An 11727-nucleotide genomic window follows, 5' to 3' on the forward strand; every position below is an offset into this window, starting at 1 on the left:
TTATTGGCTCGGTGTATGAAACCCATAATTTCATTCCATTCCAGGCCCAAGCCATCTCCTCCCTATCCGGTGCGGTGGTCAACTTCATCATCATCATGTGCATGGGTCGGGTGTACGAGAAACTTGCCTTCAGACTCACTACCTGGGGTAAGTCCCTGCTGGAGACATAGCGGCGGTCTGCCTGGTCTGAGTGAAACTGGTACTGATAATGCAACCATCGATGCTGTATTATGAAAAAAATGTTTATGTAAGTGACCAGTTATATATGGTAATTTCCACGGTATTAAACAGATAGCATGCGTTTCAATTTAAAGAGAAATTATTGCCACCGACAGTTTGAGTTTAGAATACCATATGAGTAAAGTGTTTCTTTCATTGTTTTCTCAAATATTTTTTTTGTTTGATGGTCAGGTTATGTAACTAAGAATAAGAAAGAAAGAAATGGAATAAAGTTTTTGGTCAGACCTCAATAAAGAATGTACTCTCCGTTTTTTACCTTAAGTTACGAATCGAGTATCTATTGCTTATTTATGGTCGTCCATCGGTAACCATCCATGAAACATAACAGTGTACTGAAGATGAAGAAACCTATCAGTGATTAAGTGAGCCAGAGGCAAACCAATGAAGGAGAATGATAAACCAGAACCTTCATTGATATATGAAATACGCTTAAAAGAAAAGGACCAATGCTTATGTTGACCTATATAGCGAAAGAATGAAAAAAAAAATACGGTACTCAGCAGAAAAAAAAAAAAAAGAATGTTACGTTGTCGTACAAGTATTTTGTCCAAGAACATAGAAGCAAGTTAATTGATCAAGTTGATATCAACAAACCACAACAAGCAGAAAAAGGGAAGATTATCGTATAGTATCTCGTAAAAGAATTGAGGAAGGCAGTAGTTAATCTCTTCCGTCACCCCAAACTAAATAGACCTCCGCAATCGTTTCTCATTACTTTTACAGAAATGCATCGAACCCAGACGGACTTCGAGGACAACCTGACGTTCAAAGTATTCATCTTCCAGTTCGTTAACTTCTACTCATCCATCTTCTACATTGCCTTCTTCAAGGGTCGTTTCGTGGGCTACCCGGGCCACTACCACCACATCCTGGGCTTCAGAAATGAGGACGTGAGTGTGGCGAAGAGACGTGTGCGACCTGGTGTCCTCCGTATGCCTTTTAGTTGTGTTGTTCGTTAATTTGATGAGCACAGAGAGAGAGAGAGAGAGAGAGAGAGAGAGAGAGAGAGAGAGAGAGGTGGGGGGGAGAGATGCATATAGACTTACAATCATGCGACTAGACAGACAGAAAACAAAAAGACAACTAAATTTTTGCATTTTTTTATATTCGTTTTCTTTTCCATTTACATTAAGACACTCAGATAGAGATGGAGAAAGAGATATATAAGGCTAGATTTTCCTGTATTCTTCTACAGTTCTTATTGTATTCTGTGTTTTGATAAATAGAATATTGTGTAATAAAAATATGAATAAAAATCCTTGTCTCTCTGCAGTGTTCGGCGGGCGGATGTCTTATCGAACTAGCGCAGCAGCTGGCCGTCATCATGATCGGGAAGCAGGTGGTGAACAACGCCCAGGAGATCCTCGTGCCCAAGGTCAAGATGTGGTGGCACAAGAAGCAGGTCAGTGTCGTTCGGGAGGAAAGAATAGCTCGATGAGTCAGTGCGAATAGCCGCTGTTTGGCTGACGATTAGACACTCTTCCTTCTATGTGTTGTGTTTTTTTGTTTTTTTTCTTGATTTATTTTATTTTTGAGAGAGAGAGAGAGAGAGAGAGAGAGAGAGAGAGAGAGAGAGAGTCTGAAAATAGATCAATAACCTAAAAAAATAAATAGATTAATTAATTAAAAAAATACAGTGCGCTTGGAATGCTGCCCTCCCCGCCTTCCCCCAAAAAAAAAATAAATGAAGAAAGAGACAAAATTAATTAGAAACCAATCAGGCAATTTAGTTCAGGCTTGAATGTAAAAGCCTTACACTTTTTATGAACGTTAACCTGATAGTCTAGTAACTTTAGCATTGAAGTTACCGAACAAATTAACAATAGTAAAGAGATTAAAACAAATACACATGACATAGATACTGTACATTACCCAAAGGAAGCCAGTATGTAGATGGATAAATCATAGAGTAACAGAGTAGACAAACAAGTAAGATACCATAAACATAGTATCTACCTACTTATACCAAACCAGTCTATTGCAGATCCAATTCCATCCCAAATAATAGATAAGAAGGAATTGGTTTTCTAAGTGGCAGGTAAATACAATAGACTGAACAATTATTAGAGAGCTTTAATCCCTTTAGTACTGGGACACATTTTAACTAGAGATTTGTGTACGATTAGACCATTTTATTGACATTAGGAAGGGTCTATGGAGTTCAAAAGATTAACAGCCAGAATCTTCATTGTTTTAATCCCCACATAAGTTTCTGAAGCTGTATAAAATCACCAAAATAGTAACCAGAATGAATATGGAAACGCGTCATGGTACTGAAGGGGTTAAAAGGAGAGCAAAATTTATGGATACGGACGATAAATGAAAATAAGAACATAAGCATGTTTTATATAGGGAATGCCATGTGTAGGCCTGATAACTTTTTGTAACCTTGTTTATCCTATGTTATTATGACCTGGTTCTTCCCTCTCGGCGTGGCCTGCAGGTGAAGATGGCCCACAAGGCGAGGACCAGATGGGAAGCGGACTATCAGTTGATCGACAACGAAGGATTGTTTCAAGAGTACCTCGAGATGGGTAAGACGATCAGGTCTCTCTCTCTCTCTCTCTCTCTCTCTCTCTCTCTCTCTCTCTCTCTCTCTCTCTCTCTCTCTCTCTCTCTCTCTCTCTCTCTCTGTGTGTGTGTGTGTGTGTGTGTGTGTGTGTGTGTGTGTGTGTGTGTGTGTGTGTGTGTGTGTGTGTGTGTGTGTGTGTGTGTGTGTGTGTGTGTGTGTGTGTGTGTGTGTGTGTGTGTGTGTGTCTGTGTGTTTTCTCATCTCCAACAAGATCTAGAGTTTCCAGCTTCTTTGTTTATCATGATGCTAGTCAAAACATTAATATTATGGTTTCTTGTTATGAGAGAGAGAGAGAGAGAGAGAGAGAGAGAGAGAGAGAGAGAGAGAGAGAGAAATAAGAATATATGTTGCAATTACCATCATCACAAATGTAATATCTGTCTATTCCATTACCTTGTTAGTCATCGTTATCACCATCATCATTGTCATCACAGCTGGATTAAAAGTTCCTTCGCTTCACCCATCTCTGCAGGCTGTCCGTCTATTACATGCCGCACCAGAACACTTCATCTTTAACTTCCTTTCTAAAATCACAAACAGATTGATCAAATTTTGCCCAGATTTATTCGTACGATAGCATTACACAGGTCCTTGAACCATCTTTCTACTCATCGAATGGTCATATGGTCTATTATAAAAAAGACACACAAGCTGTAAAAATAAACAAAATGAATCAGAAGTATTTACAAGAAGCACATATCACTCACAACTCTTCTTACCTTATTCCCAGAGTCATTTGTAAGAAGTAACTGTCACTCCCAACGCTCTTTTCCTTCTTTCAGTGCTCCAGTTCGGTTTCCTCACCATCTTCGTGGCTGCCTTCCCCTTGGCGCCGCTCTTCGCCCTCCTCAACAACTGGGTGGAGATTCGCCTCGACGCTCAAAAGTTTGTGTGTGAGACGCGGCGGCCGGTGTCTGAGCGCGCCCAGAACATTGGCATCTGGTTCACCATTCTGGACTTTATGGCGCATCTGGCAGTGATCAGCAACGTGAGAGAGAGAGAGAGAGAGAGAGAGAGAGAGAGAGAGAGAGGGGGTTGGAGGAAGGGAAGTCGAAGTTTGTACTTATGTAATTTATTGTTGTTTACGTAAGCCTCTACATATATTTCGAATTAAATATAAGTTAAACCTCTCTCTCTCTCTCTCTCTCTCTCTCTCTCTCTCTCTCTCTCTCTCTCTCTCTCTCTCTCTCTCTCTCACACACACACACACACACACACACACACACACACACACACACACACACACACACACACACACACACACACACACACACACACGTTCCACAAGAGAGGATTGAGAGGTACAAGACTCTTCAAATACAAAGGAGGAGGAGGAGGAGGAGGAGGAGGAGGAGGAGGAGGAGGAAAAGAAGGAGGGCAGCACGAGTAGCAAGAAAAGTAGGAAGAAAGGGAAGGAACAGGGAAGGTGACTTATGGAAGGGATAACTAAAAAAAATGATAAAAAAATAAATAAAACTGGAAGAGGAGGAAGGTTTGAGAGAGAATAAAGGTAGGAGATAGGATAGAGAGAGAGAGAGAGAGAGAGAGAGAGAGAGAGAGAGAGAGAGAGTGGGGTGAGGGATAACAGCATAGAAAAACGAAACAAAAAAAGTAACTGGAGTGACAGGAAGGGAGGGGGAAAGGAGTGAGAGAAGAGCAGATGACGCACTCAAATCTCGTCTCTCTCGCAGGCTTTCCTCATCGCCTTCACCTCGGACTTCCTGCCACGGCTGCTCTACAAGTACGAATATGATTGGTCGCTCACCGGCTACGTCAACTTCACGCTGGCCGTTGCCCCAAACAACACCCTTAGCCAGCAGTGCAGGTACGTCACCAGACACACAAATAGACAGACATGTAGGTACCTATTTTTACAGACAGATTCACATCCGTCCATTCCATCCATCTATACAGTTAAACAGTATATACATATAGACTGACGGACAAACAGACACAGACAGATGTGTGTATATCTACAAGACAGGCACATACGTCGACAGACAAGATAGAAATACAGACAGACAGACATGCATAAAAGACATTCATATACGTAGGAATATAGATGTATACATGCACACACAAATACAGATAGACAGGCAAACAGACACACACACACACACACACAGGAAAGCAGACAAGCAAGTAAAGTGTTTGTTTTACGTATATACAGGCATATAGGAAGACAGACACTTATGCAGCACATACACACTTAGAAATGACGAGCAATCAGTTAGTAAGACAAAGGCAGACAGACAGATAGATGCACCTAAACACAAAGGCAAGCTGATACACAAATCATGAACTGGCAAAGAGACGAACTGCGTAACGGATTCCTTATGTTCAGCTGATACCAGTAGAGTTACTTGTGGCCCCTCTTCCAGGTATCGAGGCTATCGGGATGACCAGGGGAACCACACACTCTTCTTCTGGCGCCTCCTGGCCATCAGACTTGCCTTCGTCATCATATTTGAGGTGAGGAGGAGGGTGTTGATGGACCCCTTTGAAGTATATATGGCAAAACGAGGGTTACTTTTTTTTAAGAGTATTATTATTATTATTATTATTATTATTATTATTATTATTATTATTATTATTATTATTATTATTATTATTATTACCACTACTATTATTATTATCATTATTGTTGGTATTATTACTACTACTACTATTAATATTATTGTTATTACTATGAATGTTGTTATTATATTTATCATTATTATTGTTATTATTATTCATTATTATTATTATTTTATTATTATTATTATTATTATTATTATTATCATTATTATTATTATCTTATCATTGTTGTTATTATTATTATTATTATTATTATTATTATTATTATTATTATTATTATTATTATTAGTAGTAGTAGTAGTAGTAGTAGTATTTATTTTTTATTATTATTATTATTATTATTATTATTATTATTATTAATGTTATTATCTATTATTATTATTATTATTATTATTATTATTGTTGTTGTTGTTGTTGTTGTTGTTGTTGTTGTTGTTGTTGTTGTTGTTGTTACTATTATTATTATTTATTATTATTATTATTACTATTATTATTATTATTATTATTATTATTATTATTATTATTATTATCATCATTATCATCATTATTATAGTTGTTGTTGTTGTTAGCATTGTCAGTGTCACTATTATCATTAACATTATATCAAATATTACAAACTTTTAGTTTTCATTTCCAACATTATGTTTTTGTTCAAACTTCGATTGCTCACCAAATACAAACATATGCTATCACAATTTTACGGTTACAGTCTTTTATTCGGCATCTGAAATTTGAATAGTTCAGTTCACATCCTACTTTAGTGACTGTCTGAGCCCCGCGTCTCCCTGCAGCATGTGGTGTTCGGGGTGTGTCGCCTCATCGACATCGTAGTGCCTGACATCCCGCAGAGTCTCGAGATCAAGATCAAGAGAGAACGTTACTTGGCGAAACAGGCGCTGGCTGACTCAGATACCATGATGAAGGTGAGAAAGAGAGAGAGAGAGAGAGAGAGAGAGAGAGAGTGAGTTAATTTTAGTATCACATGATCACTACACCTGCTTCTATGTTCCTTGAAAACAACTTAGTGCTGTTCAGTTTCCATAATCATCCCTACTTCAGTGGAGTGTTGTCCTTCATTGTTTCTACATACAGAGAAACGTGTCTTTCACCGCAAGGATTGATAAGTTAGGAATATTTTTTATTCACAGGTGGCTCAAGGCAATGACGATGATGATGACAATGACGGGCCTGGCGACGTCAACATCTTAATGCACGATGCCGACAGCCACTCTGGCATCATTCCTCCTTCCCCAGTCTTTCCCACGGCTGAGTCTCCAGGCCAACCTGGAAGTCCACAGCAGCCTTCGCCTCAGCCAGTCGCCAAGCCCACTATGCCCGCCAAGGATCCCGATGCCTTTTCTTCTTATGACTTTGGAAATCTTGAGAATTCTCCTCCTTCATCTGTCAAGAATCATTCCTCCTCCTCCAACACTAACACGACAGCCTCCTCTACTCCAAACACAGTCTCCTCTTCCTCCACCACCTCCAACACGGTCTCCTCCTCCAGTGCCAATACAGTTTCCTCCACCTCTGCCAATACAGTCTCCGCCTCTGTCTCTTCACCACCGCCATCATCTTCCTCTTCCTCCAGCCAGAGCAAGAACCTTCCTGCGTGTTCACCCTTCGGTAACACCAAAATACCGCCACCAGTGCCCTCGAGGAGAAGTACAAGGGCGAACAAAGGGCGAGCTACGGTAGTTAACGCTAGTGGAGGAACTAGTTTAAGAAACCATCACAACACTTCAGTCAGCGGCAGCGCTAACACACACTCCACAACATAACGGTGGGCCGCCTTCACCCGTCCCGAGGTCGTGTATAAGCAGACGGCAGTGTGAGCCGTTTGCCGCCGGCCTGCTTGAGTTGTTCCTTGGTTGAGGCGCTCTCGTGTCGCGAGGTTAAACAGAGGGTGGGCAGTGGGGCACTGCACCACAACGATCCAAGTGCAGTAAGTAATATTTTCGGCTAAATTATGAGAACAGTAAGGAAGATTATTTCAACACATTTCAGCCTCTCGTGGCCTCTATCTCACCGTAGACACCGCTGTAAAGGTTGACCTGCTATGAGATTTTCTCCTTATTTTTCACTTGCTACTTGTAATTCAGAACTGGGTGTGTGAGACTCCTGCTCTCCACGGTCGCAGATGTGGCCAGGGGTTTCTAGTGGGGTGTAACTCGCATACGCTCCTTAGGCCACGCGACGGCCCTCTTGCCTGGCGCCAGGTCGAGTCGCTGCTGTAAGCATAAAGGTGAATGTCCTCCTCTGACACACTGATACTGAGTGCCTTCTTGATGTTTTACTTTGTTTATGGTTTCCCTGTAACGGACGGGTGGAGGATGAGCGAGGGGTGGTGGGAGGTGAGACAGACTTTCAGTATTCTCATTGTCTCCACCTCAGGAGCTGACGAAGGAAGCTCAAAACTTTTAGCCCCGCTAGTTCCATTGTTTGTACGTGTGTTAATTTTATGGGCAAGAAACTCAAAACTAAACAATGGCTTTCTAGTCCATGTGTGATAAATCATAATGTTAAATTGTACTTATATTAAAAATATGTATCAGCCATGTGACACCTTTGAAGGATTTATCCTGAAAAGTGGGAGAAAAATTTCAAGCGAGTGGTGTGCAATCAATTATCATGGTGGAGTAAAGACCACGCTCGAGTTGTGTTGTGGCTGTACTGTTATTGTTGCACCAATTCTCCGCCAGTGCTGGAGGTGCTGCTGGCGTCGGCATCTCCAGGCGAGACATGTTTGTCGCGGAACGAAAGCAAGATTATCCACTTTACCCCATTTTGTCCATGTCTTTCTTGTGGGGGATATTATTGGCTGGTAAACAAAACTGGCTTTGCTACTTTTCATTAATAAGCGGCCAGAATGGCCAGCTCGTGGCATTCATCAAATGAATTCGTTATGTGTTGGCTTTCATCCTCCATCCATTTATCTTTGTGTGTTCAAGGCCTCGGCCTCGTTTGCATCGTCTCGCTGATCGCGACTGTTCCCTGTCTTGCCTTCGCTTGTTCCTCGATCGTTGTCCCTCCATCCCCACTGCCCCGGGCTGGCTATGTACATAAGTGTAAGCTGGTCATGGAAGTTTCCCTTTTGCAAAACTACGACAGCAGCAGGCTATTGTTTTATGTCTGGAGAGCCGTGAAGGGGGTGCCAGTGTCTCTCAGCTAAATAACCATGCACTGGTGGCACACGAGTAGTTGGCCTACCTTGCGAACAGTCGCTGAAATTATATAGTAAAAACTTGTTTCATTCTCAGTGGGAAGGATATCTTTTCTATACTTTGTCCATAATTGTGTCCAGTGTTCAAGGCCGGAGTCACGTGAGGGACTCCCCTTGTGCTGCGTCATCCGTTCAGGGAATCGAACAGTGTTGTGAGGGGACGTGGGCTTCGAAATACATATCCTGTACATGACGCCATCTGTAGCTTTTGAAATGTTAGCTGCTTGTTTCTCATCCCTCATCACCGTAGTCAAGAGCAAGTACCCTCCCCTTCCAACTATGCTTGAAATAATACACTGAAATTTTTCAATGTTTTGTTCTCTGTAGCTCCTCACAGCTCCTGCATAACATGCGAGTAATTATGGAGATTGCCGAGTAGTGTACCGCTTTTCACGGGGTCAATGAGATATTGTTTTGTAAGAAATTGCCTTCAGCAAGGCATTCATGACGCACAACTATTTATTAATTCTACTAGTATCCACCATCATGGCTCACGTGACCTTAACTGTCCGGTTACTAAATAAACAATTAATGTACAAGGAGAACACCGCAACAGTTCACATAGTGGCATTGACAAACTATACCCCGTATACTAGAGTAACCACCGTGACATAGAAGAAAGCAAGGAGAAAGTGTTTTAAATCCTAGACCCCTTTGTCCCTCCCTATTACCCAAGGTGGAGGTACTGCCGTATTGGGAATCTCAGGTGCTCTTAACTGAGGCAGCAGAGCTGTGTCCAGGCTCATGCTCAGGCTCAGATAGAGATTATAAAATAAAAAGAGAAAAAAAATGGTACAGAAAATAATGAGCTTACAACTTTTGCATTAGAGCACCGCCAGCTTCCTACTTCTTATTTGCCGGCTATGTTGATTGCCTGTGGCCCGTGCCATAGTACGTATTTCTTAAGTTAGTTGTGAGTTCTTACGTCAGTTTATGATGATCAGCCTGAGAGGACGCAGCACTACCCGGCTTGACTTGGGCTGGTTTTGCCTTGTAGTTTGTCTCTTTAGTAATCAGTCTGCTGCTGTAGGCGAATCATGATATTGCATCCACACATTCTCATTCCTGTGACTGCCAAAAGATAAGACTTCATATATTATAAAGAGGCCATACTTGGGGAAACATTCAGTGACAGTATTTGATATTAGACTCTACATAGTGTATGCATAAATTACTGTTTTTCTGGGTGAGTAAGATTGCTGAATTTTTGTGATATTAATGATACCTCTCTGTCCTTGATGTAGCATTGCATGGTAACTCGACCTTCGTCCGTGTGGCTGGCAGGGGTGTGGCTGGGAAGGCAACGCGCCCACCTCCTTTGTCACGTGTACACTCATGGTTGTCAGTCGACTGGCCTGCCTCTCTCACTTCCATGGTGCCTTGCGTTCTCCTCTCAACAATAAGTCGTCAGATTGGCTGAAGATTTTATAAATAGAAGGGGATCAAATGCAATTGAATACACAATAACTTCTTAGTTCAACGGATAGATTACCAACGTAACAGAGGATTTAAAGATTGAACAAAATGTTACAAAATAATAGAGGCACAGAAATACCTCAGTACTAAGTCGTCCGGTTTGTTGACAGTCCTTTAAATGGAAGGAGAAATATAACTGGGCTCAGAGTTCATGGTTCAATCCAGAAATTCCAACAAACCATAGCACTTGAAGACTGAAAGAAAACGTTAAACAAACTGGAAATATGAAAGTGCAATCTAATAAGTGCAAGGAAGAAAACCAGAATCGGATACATAGTCCTTACAGTTTAACGAAGTTAAAATACAGCAGAGGACTAGAGGACTTAAGAAGACGCTAAACACAATGAAAATAAGTGCGGCAGGTTAATGGACTAGTAATCACGACTGTACCTTTGGGTTACTAACTATTAATCATCCTTTTATGCAACTCTTTCATCACATTAAGCATTTTCCATCACGATTTTTCCAGGCTAGGCGATCTAAGCTGCTGCTACTCTCCGCTGTCTGTGATGTACAACAAACATGTATTCATTCCCTCGTGGGCTGTGCGGCCCGACAGGAACGTACAGATCCCAGGTCTTATAGAAGTTATCGCTGACTCGTAGAAACTAACACACTACTATAGAAGCTAAGAGAAAATATGATCTTGTATTTTTCATTTTTCTTATCATTATTATTATGTATTATGTATCTTGGGGCTTCAGAGTATTAAATTATTTATCTTGTTATATTTCAAATAAATACCGTTGATGCTTTCCATGGTATCACTGGCAGTAAGTTTTTTTTATCTTGATTTGTTTTTCTTCCTCCTCCTGCTGCCTGTTCTCCTCCTCCATGTCCTCTTCTTTCACGTCCTCCCCCACTCCCTGTTTTCATTCACCTCCCACTGAACGTACTCATCTTCGTTCATATCATATTCCTTCTCCTCCTTCTCTTCATCATCTTACTCTCCATCCTCATTCTACATAATTTTGATAATTTTGTCCACTCTTAAATACTTATTGTTAAATTTGGTAGTTATCGCACAAGTTTGTCTTAGTATCCTTCCTCCTCCTCCTCCTCCTCCTCCTCCTCCTCCTCCTCCTCCTCCACCAGCTCGGCTAATCCACTTATCACCAGTGCCACTAAAGTCACATATGAAATCCTGCTTTTCTTCCTTTCGCCCTCTGCATCTTCGTTTTCTTTCTTGAAGGTGACGACGGGGCTTGACCAGGAGACCCACAGGTAATCCATTTCTCCGTTAGTTTTCGTTTTCTTTTCTGTCGGACACCAGAGAAGACTTCACATACATAGGCATTTCCCACATATCATCGTCATTAGTGGAAGGATAACTACAGGTTCTTTTTACATAGTTGTTCAAGCGAAATTTTATGTATTGTTTTCTCTTCTTGATGGCGTTATTCTTTGTAGTGTCGTTGCTGTTTTGTCTGTGTAGATATGAATATTGTTGTTATTGTATATTATTATTATTATTATTATTATTATTATTATTATTATTACTATTATTATCATTATTATTATTATTCCTCTTATTATTATTATTATTATTATTATTATTATTATTATTATTATTATTATTATTATTATTATTATTGTTATTATTATTATCATTGTTGTTATCATTTTTATCATTATTATT

General features: G+C 40.6%; 1 protein-coding gene across 5 annotated transcripts in view; it reads left to right on the forward strand.

The window, feature by feature from the left end:
• Positions 1-10842, forward strand: part of LOC123516817 (anoctamin-7-like) — a 219194-nt gene extending 208352 nt beyond the window's left edge. For all 5 annotated transcript variants that reach the window (XM_045276513.1, XM_045276516.1, XM_045276517.1 and 2 more), the window contains 9 exons: positions 45-147; positions 964-1130; positions 1514-1642; positions 2684-2774; positions 3595-3800; positions 4504-4637; positions 5194-5284; positions 6181-6312; positions 6538-10842. In XM_045276513.1, the coding sequence (XP_045132448.1) occupies positions 45-147; positions 964-1130; positions 1514-1642; positions 2684-2774; positions 3595-3800; positions 4504-4637; positions 5194-5284; positions 6181-6312; positions 6538-7170 (1686 nt within the window). In that variant the 3' untranslated portion in view covers positions 7171-10842. The remainder of the gene's footprint in view (positions 1-44; positions 148-963; positions 1131-1513; positions 1643-2683; positions 2775-3594; positions 3801-4503; positions 4638-5193; positions 5285-6180; positions 6313-6537) is intronic.
• Positions 10843-11727: the final 885 nt, after the last annotated feature.

This window comes from Portunus trituberculatus, chromosome 41, assembly GCF_017591435.1.
Source record: "Portunus trituberculatus isolate SZX2019 chromosome 41, ASM1759143v1, whole genome shotgun sequence".
Classification (NCBI taxonomy): Eukaryota; Metazoa; Arthropoda; class Malacostraca; order Decapoda; family Portunidae; genus Portunus; species Portunus trituberculatus.